This window comes from Lissotriton helveticus, chromosome 12 (genome assembly GCF_964261635.1).
Source record: "Lissotriton helveticus chromosome 12, aLisHel1.1, whole genome shotgun sequence".
Taxonomy (NCBI): Eukaryota; Metazoa; Chordata; class Amphibia; order Caudata; family Salamandridae; genus Lissotriton; species Lissotriton helveticus.
Window position 1 is genome coordinate 279,927,176 of NC_136073.1, and position 18,770 is coordinate 279,945,945.

Sequence of the window (18,770 nt, forward strand, 5' to 3'; positions counted from 1 at the left end):
TTGATGCCTTGTTCATCACTGAAAGTTGGCTCAATGAATCCTCCAACCCTGATCTTGCTATTGCCCTCCCCCCTGGTTTCACCATTTTTAGGAGGGACAGACCCTCAGGCCGAGGTGGTGGGATAGCACTACTTATTAAGGATACTTTTCCATGTCACACATTTGACCTATACCACCTAAAGACGCTGAAAGCTTGGGCTTCTCAATTAAAATCACTGCCTCGTTCTCCCTCTCGGCCGGACTCCTCTACCGTCCTCCGGGCAACCCTTCCTCATTTCTCAATTCCTTGGATGAGGCCCTCGGCGCACTCATGTTACAATACCCTAATTTCATGCTCCTTGGCGACATGAACTTACACATGGAATCATCCACTGACCCCCACACTATCTCCTTCCTACAGTCCTTGAACATCTTTGGACTCTTTCAACATATCAACATGGCCACCCACAGTGCTGGACATACCATTGACGGCATCTGTTCTAATATTTCTACCCTTTCCACCTCCCCTCCATTGCCCCAAATCTGGACCGACCATTTTTTCATCCCTTTTGACCTCACGACACCTACTGCTACCCTAGTTAGCCCTAGACATACCCAAGCCACCTTCACAGTCAACTGGAAGAAAGTGGCTGAACGTATAAAGCTTGAGTCAAAACCACTGCCCCTACCCCCCACGCTAACTGGAGATGTCGAAGTTGACTCATGCAACTTCCACACCTGGATGCACCAAATAGTCGCGGTTAACACTGAACCCAAAAACAATCAAGGAAAGGGACCCAAGAAGAAAAAACCCAATGCCCCATGGTACACCAAGACCCTGGCAGATAGTCACCTCCATTGTCGGAGACTAGAAAGACACTGGAGACAAACATATGACACAACCTCCAAAACACGCTATGCCCAACAGAGGAAAGCATATCTCTCTGACATTAAAGCAGCTAAAAAAGACTATTTTACTAATCTTATAATGGAAGCGCGCCAAAATCAAAAAACCATCTTCACCATAGTCAAGTCCTTCACTCATCCGAAAGCTCTCACCACCGATATACCTCCCTCAGAGAGTCTTTGCAACCAAATTGCAGACTACTTCGTTGACAAAATTGTCAACATTCAGAAAGACTTTCCTCCACCCCCGACAACCATCGTACAAGTAACAGTTAACTACCCTCCTCTCTCCACTTTTAAACCAGTATCCTTGCAACAGACAAGCAAGGCAATCCGGGCCTGTAAATCAGGAGCACCCACGGATTCCTGTCCCCCAATCATTCTTCACCATCTGATTGACACAGTCAACCCTTACATTAATGGAATCATTAATGAATCCCTTGAATCCGGAATTGTACCTGCCGAATGGAAGAAGGCTACTGTCAAACCCCTGTTGAAAAAACAGAACAAACCATCCACAGACTTGACTAACATGCGCCCCATCTCCTTACTTCCTTTTCTGGGCAAAGTCACGGAGCACTTAGTGCACGAGGAGCTTAAAACCTTCACAGAAGCCCATAACATCTTGCACCCACAGCAATCGGGCTTCCGCTCCGGTCACTCCACCGAAACAGCTTTGATCGAGCTTGCTGACTCTATCAAATTCCTACAGGATGAGGGCAAGCAAGCTGTCCTCATCCTGCTGGACCTCACAGCAGCATTCGACACTATCTCGCATGTTATTCTAATCAATCGAATGCGAGAGATTGGCGTGACAGACTCAGCCCTGGCCTGGATTTCTTCATTCCTATCAAATAGGTCCCAGACTGTGGCACTAGGACCACACCTTTCCTGCGAAAAGCCAATCACATCTGGAGTGCCCCAGGGGTCCATATTGAGCCCTCTTTTTTTCAATATCTACATGGCACCCCTCTTAGCTGTGATAGAATCACATGGGATCCTGGTCACGTCTTACGCTGACGACACTCAATTGGTCGTCACCATTGACAAACAGCGTACTGACGCAGAGCTCCGGTTTAAAAACTGCCTCTCTGACGTCTTTGAGTGGCTAAATACTAATCATCTTAGATGCAATAGCGCAAAGACAGAGATCATCCCAATAGGTAAGAACCCTTCTTTTTCCCCTAAAGATTGGTGGCCCACAGGATCCGAGGCCCCTCCTAGTGCAGTTACATCAGCTAGAAACCTGGGCGTACAATTCGATTCTTCCCTTACTTTTGACGACCATGTTAAGATCACTGCCAGTCGATGCTTTGGATTAATAAAATCTCTGAGGAAATTTTTTGATTTCCTCCCAATTGCAGCCAGAAAGTCAGTCGCGGTAGCCCTTTTACTTTCCCGACTTGACTACTGCAACGGCCTTATGGCCGGAGTGAAAAAATCTACCCTCAGAAAGTTGCAGAGCTTACAACATGCTGCAGCTCGACTGGTTTTACAACTCCCCAGAAGGTCATCTGCGTCTGCAGCCCTGAATTCACTTCACTGGATGCCACTGCACAAAAGAATCTTTTTCAAATTGCTTCTCACAGTTCATAAAACCATGCAAAACACAGGACCCCGTTACTTTGTAAACTGTTTCAAGCGCTATAACCCTTCGCGCTGCTTGAGATCCTCTGGGACCAACCTTGTTCAAATCCCCAGATTTAAATATAAGACCAGAGGAGGAAAATCCTTCAATGTTCTGGCAGCCAAAGCCTGGAACACCTTACCCGCCGACCTTAGAGCCATTGACAATGAGAACAATTTCAGAAAACTTCTCAAGACATGGGTCTACAAACTACCAGACTCCTCTGTCTTGGTAGCCATTTAGTTCTCTCTTCCATTCACCCCACTTTTTCAGTTATTCCTTGCAACTCGCCCAGCGCCATGATGCTCCCCTGGGAGCGAACGCCTGCGCTTTACAAATGCCCATAAATATCAAATATCAAGACTCAAGCCGCTGATTTAACAGAGAAGTTGGAGTCCAGAGGCTACCCTAGCCACATACTGAACAAGGGCTAGAAGAGGGCCCGTAACCAACCACGGGAGGCACTCCTTGAGGACAGGCTGACTAGCACTCAGACTATACCACTGACCTGTGTGACAACCTACAGTACAATGTCAAATGTCTTGAAGAAATCCATTAACAAAAACTGGCGCATTGTGTCAAGTGTCAAAACAGACTGGGAAAAACCTTTGTTCTCGTTCAAGAAAGGGCGGAGCCTAAAAGACTCCCTCGTTCATACTAGACCCAGAACTGAAACCCCAACAACAGTCAGATCAGTCACGGAAATGTGGGGTCTGCCGCAAATAACTGGACACTTCCCCTGTGCGAATTGCAGTGTCTGTCACCTGACGACACATACTAAAACCCTTGACCTTGAGCCAGGGAAAGTATGGACACAGAAATGCCACACGAACTGCAACACGCAAAATGTTGTCTATCTGATCACCTGTTCCTGCGACCTACGTTACGTAGGCATGACAACCCGCAAAATTAAACAAAGGATAGGGGAACACCGCTCCAACATCAGGTGTAAAAAACTGACTACTAAAATGAGTCGCCATTTTTTGGAGCATAATCCTACCCCCAACGACCTTCGCTGGACTGTTATCGAACATGTGATTGGCTCCCAAAACCTTCCGAATCTCCTCTTTCAAAAGGAACAACGGTGGGTGTACAGATTGGGGACCCACATCAGAGGTCTTAATGATGATATCCCGTGGAATACTGTCATGAAGTGAACTAGATTGGAATCAATGGATGTAAATCAGAAATAAGTATAAATCTGTGAACACTCGAATGTAGAACTCTAACATCAGAGGCTTTGGCGTGAGCAAGCCGCCTCAATGATAACCTTCTCGCCTAGGTTACTAGTGTATTCCAATGTTTTGTGGACATTCCACTCTCACACTGTAACCCTATCATTGATAGCTTTGCCAGGCTCTCATAACCGTCACTGCAACGTCATTATCTGGGCCAGCACAGTAGATCAGCGCTAGTCCTAGCCAGAAACAGACACCCCCCCGAGGTGTCTGGGTCGCTAGGCGACGCGCAACCATGTGACCTGGGACGCTCCCCTGAGAGCCGCTTCCGTGTTTGTACCGGGCGCCCAGCAACGGCGCACCCGTAACTGCTGGATTTAAACCAATCGATGCTCCGGCTACCAACGCGTCATTTTACAACACCTGCCATGTGACCTGTGACGCTCCTCTGAGAGTCGCTTCTTTGTTTGCACGGAGGCGCCTGGTAACGGTACACTCGTGACCGCCGGTCTAAGCCAATCAATTGCTCCGTCTACCAGCTTGCCATTCTGCAACGCCCACCCGGAAATGATCGGCACTTTACAATTTTGCTCTTAAGAACAGACCTGAGCCCGCGCAGACATCGTCGGGGTCCAGTCTGAGGGCGACTTAGGTGTACCACGGGTGCCGAGCGTCGAGGGCGTAAGTTGTAGCCCCCTGCTGAGAATCGAGCTAAGTACACAATGCGCTCCGTTTTCCAAGGGGCAATACATTAATTCCGTCTTTGTTTTCCTTTACTTTGCCATGTTTTAGGGTGTGCCGAATACGCTTCCACCCCCCTCCTGAGACCCATGGTGTTTATTTATAACACCCAGAAAGTGAGACAATTTTTAACTGATGGCGATCTTTATAGATTTATGTATTGATCGCAACATTGACGATCTTCTATGAAGATTTTCACTTATTTTAACCCTTAGGCACCACTAGTTTGTACCACGAATAGAACACCCCACTTCTCCTAGCTCTTACGAACCCGGGGCTATCAGGTGGTGTTAACCATAGCGCTATTCGACCACAGCTATAATGCCTTCACATTTTGGAGCACTCTTGTAACCACTGAACCTATGACAGTCAGAAACTATTCTAAGTGTCTGTCTTGTTCTATCTGTTTGTCTCTGTCCTTCTTTCTCCTAGGTGCAGAAACGATCAGCAGAAGCCTCCTAAACCAGGAGTAATTAGGGATAAGTCTCTATTCCTAATTTTTTTGCACTTTTTACACTCTTTAATTTAATCTTTTCACATTCACGTCCCTTGGTTAGGGTGGGCCTTAGCGTGTCCATACCGCCGGGGTTTTTTGCACACCCAGTCCTGAAGAATTGCCGGGTAAATTAACACCGTTTCTATGGCAAGAAACATGTCGACAACATTGTAGGAACCCACCACTCAATTAAAAGTGGACTGGTCCCTCACATATTTTTAACTCCATTGTCTTTAGTGATCATTTAATAAAAAAATTTCTTTGATACACTACTGACGTTTTTTAATCCTCCATCACTCACTAGTTTAAGTTTGCACGCAACACGCCCTCTCCTCACCATCCCGCTCCGCAGTAATTCTGGCGTTGCAGCACACCAAAGAGACACTCGGTCTCTTTGGTGGGGCCCGATGATGAAGCATGTCATCACTAGGTGGTGAGTGAGGGCCTTCCTTAACATCCCAGTGAGGTTGTTCTGATGCTCCCGTGATTGGCTCAGTCCTTTCTACATGGACACTCTTCTTTTGTTGATAAAATACTGACCGGGGAACAAGAGTGTCTCTATACTCTCCCTGACTCTCTTTTTGTAACACATACTTCGCATACGCCAGAATCTCATCCACTGATTTAGCTTACTAGCACTACAAAAGGGGGTGGTGATGGACGGAGCATCCGAACCAATCAAACACTCGCACCCAGTCAAAGGATCTGGGTCTGATCCATCACCGTTCTTTAGCCCACTCTGCCACCCCAGTTCAGACATGGCTATATGCAAATCAGTCTGATCCTGTGCCTCATGGGAACAGTCCAGCCCGAACTGCCAAGCCATGCCTTCCTTGGACCGGAAACAAGCTTCCGAGGACCGGTTTCTGGCATTCCAGCCGTCTTCAGCCCGGCTTGCTTGAATCCAGTGGCAAAGTGAGCAAGGGACTCACGTCTGAGCATACCCTGCCACACTTATGGCGGCCAAAGCGGTACAAAAGGGGGTGGTGATGGACGGAGCATCAGAACCAATCAAACACTCACACCCAGTCAAAAGATCTGAGTTTGATCCATCACCGTTCTTTAGCCCACTCTGCCACCCCAGTTCAGACATGGCTATATGCAAAGCAGTCTGACCATGTGCCTCATGGGAACAGTCCAGCCCGAACTGCCAAGCCATGCCTTCCCATCGCAGTTTGCTGAATATGCAAGCAATCAATTTCTAAAGTTTCTCAATTGCTTGAGGATAATGTTTTTCTGCTTCTAGATCCAAAAATGCCAATTCGTCTTTATTATACTTGGAAATTGTGTTTATCAATTCCTGTCCCTGCCATTATTTGCAAATTTCCTTTGAGTTTGAAAGCATCAATTACTACCAAAGTCTCACTATGCAAAAAAGAACTAGACACTCTCTCATCTCTCCTGACAGTCAATTGTCCTGCTCCTATCTCTTCCACTTGCTAATGCACAAGTCTCATTTAGGCTTCATGTTTTAGGTTTGAACATATACCTGATAAAACCCCACCGAAATGGAAACAGCCCTCGTCACTGAAAACATAAACACTGATAAACACCTGCACATCCACAAGCTAAAATGACATTCAGAGAAAAAAAGTGAGCGTGAATGAGTATTTTTTTCTTTCTTAAAGAGCCAACGCAATGTAATTCTGTTATACAAGTTAGCAGCAAGAAAGGGTGGCCCAAGAATACTCTGCTTTAGTTTTGTTGTTTAGAGGTGTCACTTTTAGATGAAAGGTGGCTTTTTTAGCAACATGTTTTAGATCTGGTCTAATTATTTTAAACACTGTAGAGAATCTGGAAATGTTAAAATCATATTGGCTCTTTTGGAAGTGTTTAATTCTTTCACTGACTGATGAAATGGCTGTCTCATAAGAATCTTGACCAAAATGTACTATCACATTTACCTACAGACACAGAATCGCATTGATGCATCAGCCTCCGTTTCTAGTAAGGCCGTATTGATAGCAGGTGGGACTTTTGCATTTTACACAGGCCTGTAGGATATTGACCCACGATACCCATCCTCCCATTATATTTGCGGTCTCTCGTTCCTTATTTAATATGTGGCGTAGGAGATATACCTTTTTAACTTGATTCTGTATGCACTGTTTTTTTAATGTCTTGCATTGTGATAACTTCCAGTTTAATTCTTTATTAAACTTTTTATGATTATTTATTGTTTTATTGCATTGTCTGTACGGATGTATTTTACATGCACTTTTTATGGTCGTTTGACCGAAATAAAAAAGTTATCAAGCAAGCAAGATAGCAGGTCAACTGCCAAACACCCCAAGCTTTAAACATTCAATGCAAGGTGTAGTGACTGGTACCTGTAAAAAGAGTACTGTCACCATGCACACAGGATAATGGTGACAACATTACACAAGACATTTAACATAACAACAAATTCATAGCTGTAAGGCAAGGTATCCCATTATATGCAATACCTTCAAATAATCCTGGCTTTTTACCCAACTACACTTTACTGCCGGGGCTATTGAGCCCATAGTTACATTGTTAACTGCAAAAATTCAAGTCCCAGAATATGTGATGTCTGTTAAAAGATCAGGACTGACTTAAAGTGAGATATTTGCAATGGCAGCGGTATACCATTATGTCCGCTAGGCCCTTCTGGTTGCTGGAACATATAATTTTTGTAGGTTCTCCAAGAACTCGAAGTACCCAGAGCCAACTTAGCTGCATAGTGCAATGGTTTTTCACTGTGTGCACTATAGACCAATTAATATGGTGAGCTAAGTAGAGTTAAAAATGGGTATTAAGGAAACCTATGTATTTCTTAAATAGGCACAGGATATGGAGTTTTCAGAGCAGTGACTATGTGTACATCTCTGAATTTGTGGTTACCCGTACTAGCATGCGATTCAGACTGTATTTTTCAAAATTTCTTTTTTCTTACACACTAGCTTACATTTGGAAGGCACAATTGGTAATAACAAATGTTCTCAAATATCTTCCGATAAAAATGGTACCTCACTTGTGTGGGTTGGCCTAGTGCCCCAGACTGGAAACAGGCCAAAATGCACCATGGAAAATCCAATTTTTCCACTAAAAAAATTTGCTGTGGATTTTGGGCCCTAACTCAGTCAGCACCTAGGAAAACCGAGCAAACCTGTAAATTTTTTGGAACTCAACACCTATGGAAATCCATGGTGGGGCGTCTTGTGTGGCTCTCACCCGATGTTTTTACCCAGAAGCCCATTCAAACTTCAAACTATGACTAAAAATAAATGTTCCTTTCATTTCAGTGACGAAAAGTCATGGAATCTGTGGGAAGGCACAAACTTCCTTCCACTTACTATTTCCCCAAGTCTCCCCCCAAAAAACGGTAACTTACTTATTTGGGTAGGCTTAGTGCCTTCAACAAGAAACTGCCAAAATGCAACATGGACACATCACGTTTTTCCAACGAATACTGGCCTTTTTTTTGCAATAGGAGTAGCAGTGGATTTTGGGGGGCTAGTTCAGTCGGCACATGTGGAAATCAAGCAAACCTGTACTTTTTAAAAAACTGTTGCAGGAATACGGTCAGCAAAGTATCAATCCTCCAGCCTTTCTACATCCTCCAGAGCAGATGCAGTAGAGGCTGCTGCTTCTGTAGCAGTAAGACTTTCAATGACAATCAACTGAAAGTCAAAGAAAGACCTGAGTCTTCCCGTGTTAGTCTGACTATAAACATATATATAAACATATGCGTTGTATTTTACCATCTAAATCAGGTGAGTAAACAGCTTAATATACCAAGATCAAGTTTTACATGGCTGAAGAACCTGGTCATTCTTGTCCACTCCACCCATGTACTTGTTGTAATCCAGTATACAGGTGGACTTGTGAACTTCGGCCATCTGATCTCAAACTGTGACTGGGAAAGTGCTCTCATCATAAATTGTCGTGAGCACATACACATCATGCCTATCTGAGAACTTGACTGCAAACAGTTTGTTCTTACAAACACACTCCTGCAGGAATCCTTTGCGGTGACAAACTATACCGCATGCCACAGTGCCAGCTTTGTACAGCTGACTTAATAGTTCTACTCCCGAATAGAATGTCGTCCACATAAAGGTTATAACCCAATTCCACAACATACTTTTGTCATGTCTTATGCAAAACATTATTGTTGGGGGACATGCTGGGCCACTGCCACCATTAAAGTAATTTCCTGAAGTTGCACATCTACCTTTGGTCTCAAAAAGCACATGTTCACATAGCAGCCCCTGAAACTTTGTGCGCAGACATGCTCCTTGTGAAAACTCGCGGTGCTATCACCTGGGTTACTGGAACCTGCAGCAGGAGAACACCAAAATTTGTGTCCGGGATGGGTAAATTATGCTGCAAGAAAAGGCAAATCATGTGGCACAATGTGGCAAATTTTTTTGATAGTATTACTTCATTATTTATTGATTTGTAGATGAGGTAATACTGTCTGGGCAAACATTTCAACTCACTATTACCAGTTTAGCAACCAAATGCAGAGAAATATGCAACTGAAAGATGACCAGTCAGCCTTTGCACAGGCCCTTCAACTTCGTGCAGACACATGTCACCGCATTGATCCCTTTGCGTAGGAAGCTCTACACTGCTATACTACATATGCCACAATAATATACTATCTGCTGCATAATCTGCAGGTGGCAAATTTATGTGGCATAGACAGTACAGTTTTTTTAAATTTGTTTTCTCCCGCTCATTGTGCCTCCCAGGGCAAAACACTCATTTGAAAAAAATATATATTTGGTCCCCAAAGAGTCGTCCCATGTGCTGAGAACCAACCCCACACCTGCATTTTTTTCAAAAACGTTTTTGGGAGTAAATGTATGGTTGTCCTTGGGGCAGCGATCGCCCTCTGAAAAACACATTGCAGCAGGAAGTCAGCCCATATGCAAGGTGTACCTACGTCCTGACAATATCACAGTTTAAAAAAAAAAAAAGTACATTCCCTTAACAGTGCAATTGCGCTCTCTAGGAGAAAATTATGTCCCCTGAGGGAAGGGGGTATCAGACGATTACCACGAGTCAACTCCCCACACAAACATTCCTGGTGGCCTAGTCTGTTTCCTGGCTGTGGATCACGTGCCATGATCCACAAACAGAAAACTGTTTCAGGAAGGCCTTATTGGAAAGGGGAAACTCCACCCCACCCCCCCCAGTCAGAACTCACCTGCTCAATTTGGCTGGTCCGGGGGGGGATCTGTGACATCAGCACAAACTGATTGGTGGGGGAGTGGGGACTGACGCAGAAGTGAATCTGTGTCCCCCCCACCCTTTATTAAAAATATAAGAATATCATTTTCATCCCTCCCCAGTGTCACCAGTGGCTGCCAGATGTGCTGGGTAGGGGGTGTTGTCGTCCATTGTCTGAATCCCGCACCATAGGGGTTGATGGAGTCTGGCATGGTGTGCAGTAAAGCAGTAGCGAACATGCTTTAAGTATCAAGATTTAGGTGCCTTAGAATACAGGGCAACAAAGTAACCGGTCATATTATTCTCTAACGAGTAGGTGAATGAACCTCAACAGTGTCCAGGGGTTTATTTATTAAAACAGTTGAATATAGCACTCTACTTTTTTTAATCCATTGACAGTCCTGTAAAGCAGGCACAGTCTTGACTGAGTGAGAGTTAGAAGTAATGAGATGTGAGAGAGGGTAATGAGATGTGCTTCCAGTGTTAATATTGAAAAAGTTGATGTCCGTGTTAATACTGATATGTTCATATGTAAGAACACATTCGCATCTCCATTATCGAATTCACCCATCATGAACTCTCCGTCAACCCAGACTCAACCGGGCTCTGAGACCTAGGTCTGAGGTTACTAATTGACAGGTCACAAGTGGGGTTGCAAGTAGCTGGCAGACAAACTCGTGAACAGGAAACTCAGATCAATCCCACTGACAGGCACAGCGAAACCACAATGGTCCAGGGAGATTGGCCCCAATATAGCACACTTGGCTGGAGGGTTATGCAAATTCCCCCAAAAAACCATAAAGTCAGATGCCATGTGAAGTTAGGAACACTTAGCTTGTCTGGACACAGCAAACACGGCGATCACACGCCCCTCATGCAGGACATCTGGACTAGTTACCCACTGGCCACCATTGTGTCCACTCAAGGTAGAGGCTCACCTGCATTTGTTACCAGGGGCCTTATTTATAACTCCAAAGACAAGGGCTACATTCTTTACCAAAAAACAGATGGACGGAAGCATTTTATGATACCGAAAGAAATGTATAAAAACCTCGCTCAGATCGCTTGTAGTTTAAGACAGTCCCCAGACCCGCTTCTGTAACTGTACTCCTTGCCAAAGCGTTTAATTAAACCAACTGTTCCTGTTTTTCCAAACGCCATTTGTCTTTTGTTTTTTCAAGGTAAATTCATATTCGAGCAACATGAGTAAGACTTTCTATTCTTAAAGCGGTCTAACATAAGACTGTTGAACAGACTGCCAATGGAAAGATACTACATAAGCTGCATTACTTCTCCTTTAAATTAAATATAAGCTTTATAATAATCACTGCTGAAAGACATGTTTTGTAGACACTGGAAAAACACAAATTTTGTCTACTGTTGGGGTTATGCTGCTCAATAAACGCTAATAAGCAATGATTTGAAAATGTTTGGAAAATATTGAGAAAACACTACTGAGATCCACAAAAACACACTTTGAAAACAGGATAGCCTGTTCTCATTATACAGAGGTTGTCTCACTGCAGTCAACGTACTGTCTGTAACCTCATCCTCTCCCTCATAACCACTCTCATTCATTTCCATCTCATTCTGATACTCATTGTTGTCATCTTTTGTTTTATAGCCTCCTACTCAGGCCTTCTAGAAAAATTTAAAAGTAAACTTTCCGGAATTGTTACAAAACTTAGCATCAAGTATGATTTCAACACAAAACACTTCATATATTTTTGCTACTTTTTGATCTTTAGTGGTTTTCAGTGTTTTACAGGTCCACACCCATTACGCCTTTAGGAAGTGTGATATTAAATATTTACAAAACCGCTTACAGCTTCCTTGTCCTTCTTCTTATTATTATTTTTAGCATTTATAGAGCGCGGCTGACACCTTGCAGGTTTCCTGGCGCTTGCGAATACTCTTAACTCAGGGGAACATACAGCGAGGAGCAATGGAAGAAAGGGTTTTTCTAAGGGAATAACCACGTCTTGATGCGTTTCCTGAAAGGGAGGAGCTGTGAGATTTGACGGATGTCAGGAGGCAGACTGTTCCACAGTTTAGCCGCTGCGACTCTGAAGGATCTGCCCCCCTCCTGACTTTGTTGTATTTAGGAACAGTCACCAGACGGGCAGAGGCTGAGCGTAGAGCTCTGGAAGGGGTATACCATGTGAACATGGCCTGCAGAGGTTTAGGTCCAGCTCCATGGAGCGCTTTAAAAACAAGGCAGAGGGACTTGAAGGCCACACGTTGTTTAAGCGGAAGCCAGTGTAGTTCAGCTAGGGCCGCTGAGGCTGAAGATCTCCTAGTCCAACCCAGAACTAATTTGGCTGCGGCCGACTGAACTCTTTGAAGTCGGTCGAGCAGAGCAGCTGGGGACTCAAGTAACAGCGCGTTGCAGTAGTCCAGGCGACTGAGGATAGTGCACCTGACTACCTGCTCCCGAGCTTGTGCGGGTAGCAGAGGCATAATTTTGCGCAGGGAGCGTAGGAGAGCTGTGCAAGTTCCCACCGTTTTTGCAACTTGGGTTTCAGTGCACCTTCCTTTTAAAGATTTTGTTTTTTAAGTGATAGTTGCGCAAAAACATCAAGGGCATTAATCTTTCAGCCACATAGGTACTCAAATTGGATTCCAATTCCTACAATGTACTCTGGACCAATCATATTGCTAGACCATATTCTTTTAAAAAGCTGACTGTTTATTCCTGACTTTAAAGAAGCAATTCTTTTTTACCTCTCCCTTACGTGTTTTTTGCCACTTTATTTAGCGCCTGCACCAATGTAAATGGCGACTTTGCTCCACATGACAATATACATATATATTAAATAAATACATAAATAAATAGCTATTTTCAGGTTGCAGCAACCTGTGTGAAACTGGTAAGTAAGTTGAACTTCTGTAGTCCTAGCAAAACATATTTACATAACATTTTAACCAGGTTGCTATCTTTGATTGATTTAGGTTGGGAATCGCTGGTTGTGTGGTGGTGAAGATAACTTTGCTCTCTTGATTGGTTGTTTCGCGTTCATTTTGAAATTGTGCAGTAATTTTTTTTTTTTACCTTGATTGGACTTACCTTAAAGTTGCTAAATTGGGAATCAAAGGATTTTGAGGCCCTTTACGTTAAAGATGCAGATGTACTGCCTTAGTCGTCGCGCATCCATGGGTACCACTACCTCAGGTAGCAGTATTTTATGGATGAGGCAAACTGGGTTATAATGAATTTTGGAATCATTAACAAGTCATAAACTCGATGTGATTCACAACAGGCTTTTTCCTCATCATACTGTTTTCCCATGCAGATTTCATCAGGGTTTGTCCTTGTAAAATCGGAATGGGAAAATAACACTGGTATGATTCAAGCACACAATTTGCATTTCCAGTGCAAGCATAAACTCCTGTGCCTTTAATGAGGGCCTCAATGTTCAACATCACAGTGTAGTTATATTTCCAGCAAACGTCTTCCTACAAGACAGAACTCCCTGTGATTTCTTAAACTGTGTGAGAACTGAAACAACAAGAGTGTGAGATTTAAATAATCATTGGTCACTTTCGCTATTAAGGACATACCTTTATTCAATACTATGTAATCTGGGAAAGTATACTTTATGGGTACCGGAAGCATATGGGGCTGTTGTATCAATGGCGAATCATAGGTTGTATTAAGCACTTTTAAGAATTTAGATTTTCTACTTCTGATCAGTACTTCTTTCTGTTGAAAACTTCAATCATAAAATGCTTCTGCAAACTATATATGAAACCTCATCTTTGTTTTGTGCAGAATAGATACCACAAGAGTGGAGTTCACCATTCCACTGAGAGAGAATTGGGCACTGCCATTCTTTGCGGTTCAAATCGCAGCTATTACATACTTTCTGAAACCTCATTTGAAGCCTCTCCAGGAAGTAAGTAAAAAAAACACCATTAAAATCATTTTCTCATCTTCACCATCAAACATCTTCATCAACCATCTGCATCACTGTTTAAGTCGTACGGCCTCTCTGACTGTCTGTGAACTAAGCACTATCATTGATCAATCTTGTGTCATTAATTTCTTACTGGAATATAAAGACTGTGCCCTGTTTCAGAATTTGGAGAGGCCATTGGCATGTCAACAGGTATAGAACATACTGGCAGAAATGAGTTGCTTCACACAGAGTTTAACCATCTCCTTACCTGTTGTTGCATGTTGTGGATGCTAATAAAAATACTGAATGTTGCACACTGACTACCTCTAAACCAAAGCCTTTTATGCTTCTTCCACAATCATATTGCAAGGCAGTTGGTTTTCATTCAACACAGTGAGAAATAGTCCTGTAAACAAAACAACACATTTTAATTGTCTACTTTTTTATTAGGGTATGTACGATGGGTAAAGCGTACAGCATCAGGCAATGCCAGATTAAGCAGAACATTTACCATCTAGCAGTAACATGTTCTTGCAAACATTGTGCCATTGATTTTTAAAACCGTAGTTCCAGAGACTCCAGGTTAGGTTAAACCTCACCCCACTTAAATGAAAGTTATGAATACGGAAAAACCCAGCAACATATAACAAGAAGCTGCTAAACTCCCCCCTTCAATTATCATTGTGATAGATGCTTATTCTTCCCCAGCGCCGGCAGGCTAGTCCATCTCACCAGTTCTCAAGTCAACCAAACAGCTGTAGAATACAAAGTCTGGGTGGTTAGTCCTTCCACCTGGTTGTTGACTACAAATGGTTAATAAAAGTGCTCCAAGTTTTGTCAAATTATGCAACCCCTTGTCAGTGATCTTTCTTTCAAGGTCTGCCTCCAACTTTGTTTGGTAACCCCATCTTTTCAGATTTATTCTTTCATTAAGTATGGTATATAACTTTCATTATTTCAATATTTTTTGTGGTGTCGTATATTTCTAGATATTTGTCAAGGAGATTTAGTGGCCTGGTTGCTGCTTCCCTGCTTGGGGGTTTCATAACCCAGTTTATAACATGTGTGTATCGCAGCCTATCTAATTCTGACACTTTCAACACTATCTTGCAATTTTGAAAGTATTGTGCCTGATCTTCATCAAACATGTCTTCGATCTCTAGGCATTCCCCTGGCTCTCCATGGCTAGAGAAAATACTGGGTTCAGATGAATCTGTATATCTGTGCCTGCTAGAGTAGCGAGACGTTAATTGATCACTATTTTCTCCCATACAATAAGTGGTGAGGTTTGATGATCTTTAAGATGTATAGATTTTGTGTGCATGACTTTCTGGGGACACAGAGAGGCCTGCCAAAATCACTCAGTGTGGGACTATCTCTTTTCTGTTTCTTTAGCTGTCCATTCAGCAATAATCTTAAAATGGACTGCATAGTGGTATTTTAGGAATTTCAGCCTGCACTGCCAATAGGATTTTCTTATTGAATCTGGCTCATCTTCCTGCCAATATAAAATGTGTCACCTGTTTCTGTATGGCTTCTATCTCTCTGAGCAGTATTATTGTCAGAGGTGGTTTTAAGAGATAGGCAAGTGTGGTAAATGAAATGGCGGGACTCCACCACCTAGCAAGTTCCTGCGGGATTTGAGCCCTTAAGGGGGGCCAAAATACTGTGGTCCAGTTTGACACTGACCTGGTGAGAGAAGTACCCAGGTATTTAACGGATGACTTGGCACATATCATTGGGATTGCATTTCAAAATTGACTCTCTTCGGCTGAAATATTTAGAATCTCAGATTTGTTTTTATTTATTTTAAATCCTGTAACTTTTTTAAAGTTTACCATGCACAGGCACTAGTTATTCAGGGTCGGCGAGAGAAAGACTCAGATTATCAGAGAATAAAGTGTCTTTGTGCTCTACTGTTCCAAACTGAACATCTTTCATGTTCAATTTGAACTGTGGCATTGCACACAATGTTTCAGTCGTCAAGGCAAAGAGAATAGGCACAATGGAACAGCTCATTCTAGTCCCTCTCTGCAACTGTAACTTTTCTGAGCAGATACCATTCAGCTTCATCCTCCCCTCTGCAAATGCATAATTGCACATTATCCAGGTTCTTATTGTCACTCCCACCCCTATTTTGGCCAGGGCAGCTTCCAGCTAATCCCAGCTCACCCTTTCAAATGCCTTTTCTGAATCTAAGGTTACAAGGGGTGCTGGGATCCCTTGTAATTCGTTTTCTCTTTCAGCTGCGTTGTATTTCTTAAACTATCTGAAACCTGCTTTCTTTAACAAATCCCACTAGGTTGTGCCTACCACCTATGTACTAATTCTAATAGGTTGGTTTGTAAAATTCCGATTTGGAGGAAGTTGTAAACCGTGCTACCTAATGAAGAATTATGAGGAAGACCACAAATTGTGATTCACTCAGTTTGATATACTTCTGTGATTACCTTTTAATGAAGCAAACATTTTTTGTAAACATTTCTTTTTAATGTGGAAAATGTGCTGTGTTTAAAAACCAAGTTTACTTTATTTTTTCAAGTCAAGTCAATAATCTTTATTTCGGTTGTAAAAAACCCATAAAAGATGTATATACAATATAAAAAACAATCCAATTTTCTATTCCGCGCCCATCTTTCCCACAGTTCAGTTGTGCTAATTGAGGGCCAATCACAGGCACTTGCGAGTAGTAAAACAATAAATACATTTTTGGGATCTAAAAACATGGACCATTCATCAAAGATAATATAATCACAGCGTTACAGTTGTCAATTCATTTGAACAAACTTTATGTGAATGATGTTGCTCCTCTTAAAAAGGAAAAAGAGAAATATAAAAGTATAGGCAGTACAGACACTAACTCGTAAATCCACATCCCACCTCTGATACTTGTATTGACTCAACTAAGAATCGAGCCGAGGGTCTCTATAGCTTGAAACCCCTTCTCCTCCTTGCTATCTCCACAGAAAAGAGATATCTGCTTACACTAAAAACAATGGGTTGACTCACTGAAAAGTCTAAAACCCAGGAGACTGCAAATAGTTTTTATCCATTTTCTTCTAGGGTATGTATAAGCAGAACAAAAGAATAATACATGTGCTTCATCCTCTATGGCACCAGTGTTATAAAGTTCACAACTAACCAGGTTATCCTTCCCTGCATTCCCTTCTTTGCATATCCATCTTGCAGTGTTTGCTTTAATTTGTAATATGCCATAGCGAAACTTTAAATACAGGGATTTAGCAAGGCCTGGTAGGATTTCGTCCAAAAAGGATTCAAATCTGCTCTGTCTTCATTGCAAGATACCTCAAAGTTAAGGTGCCTAATTCGGGGTTGTGTAGTTTTGAGTTTAAAACAAACGCCCAATATCTTAATTTTAACACTTTTTTACAGATCAGAGTTAAGCTTCCTGGGTCTTCCCAGTAGTGTCTCAGTCCCAGCTTGCTAAGCCAATCCTCAATGTGGGTCAACCATACCAGCTTCGTGTTATTTTTTATTTTCATAATTTCTTTTAGAGCTTCTCTATAGTCAACTAGTTCGTCTGTTGACCACACGTGGACCCAATACAACAAGGGTCGTAAAAACGCGTGGTCATCAGTACGATGGATATCCAAATCCATTATGAGGGGAAGCAGAGGTGTATGCCATGGAATGGCTAATAGTTTCCTAAAAAAGATATTCTCTTATCGTAAAAGTGTGTTTAGCCGCGTAACCCCATAATTCGGCCCCATAAAGGGAAGCATATTGGACCTTATATTTATACAACTCCAATGCTGGAGACACAGCTTTAGAGTAGCTACTCTTGTGTCGCCTTGCTATCGGGACTAGATTCTGGGAAAGGATGGTTTTACTTTTATCTACTTGAGTTTTCCAATCTAGTTTGTTGTCTAAAGTAATGCCTAGGTAGTTAAAATTTTGCACATATTCGATCCTTTCTGTATTAACAGTCAGTGTTTTTTTTTAAGTTCTATGAGGATTGACCGCCATATACTTAGTTTTAGACAAGTTAATCTCCAATCCTTTGATTTCACAGTAAGACCTAAAGGTGTCAAGTAAATTTTGTAATCCTTTCGGTGTCTGCGATATTAAAATAGTATCATCTGCGAATAAAAGTGCAGGCACATGGTCACCACCCATCTTGGGGGAATCGTGGTCGCATCCCAAGAGGGTATCAGGTATATCATTTACATATAAAGAGAACAATGTCGGTGCCAGCACACATCCTTTTCTAACACCTCTGTTTATATTAATGCGGTCTGTCAGTTCTCCATTTGGGCCCCATCTCACCCTAGTGTAGTTTGCCTCACGCAACCTAACAGTCTGTTCCAGAATTTCCCCAGGAACACCCTAGTCCCTCAGTCTTATCCACAAGGAATTTATAGGAACCAGGTCAAAGGCTGCCCTAAGGTCAACAAAAGCAATATACAGGTGTGCCCTTTTTATTTTAATATACTTAGAGATGATACATAGAAACCTAAACACCTGATCGATAGTGCTAATTTTTTCTCTATAACCAGCCTGGTACTTGATTAGGACTTTATTTTTTTATTAGCATTTGTTTTGCATTTGGCAGATGTCCCCTGAGTCACTGCCTACTTACCAACCAACTTTTTTTTTTTTTTCTTTTTTTTACATTCACCAAAGGTAAGAGGACTCAAGGGAGCCCATTCCCCTTTGTGAATGGCTTACCACTCCAACTCGGTTGTCAGTAATTTTTCAGTGTTTTATGACCAGATTTAGTT

General features: G+C 42.5%; 1 protein-coding gene across 4 annotated transcripts in view; it reads left to right on the plus strand.

Annotated features, from left to right (window-relative positions):
• The window catches only part of DPY19L3 (dpy-19 like C-mannosyltransferase 3), a 517,935-nt gene that overhangs the window by 246,183 nt on the left and 252,982 nt on the right, over nucleotides 1–18,770 (plus strand). For all 4 annotated transcript variants that reach the window (XM_078671604.1, XM_078671603.1, XM_078671605.1 and 1 more), the window contains one exon: nucleotides 13,902–14,025. In XM_078671604.1, the coding sequence (XP_078527730.1) occupies nucleotides 13,902–14,025 (124 nt within the window). The remainder of the gene's footprint in view (nucleotides 1–13,901; nucleotides 14,026–18,770) is intronic.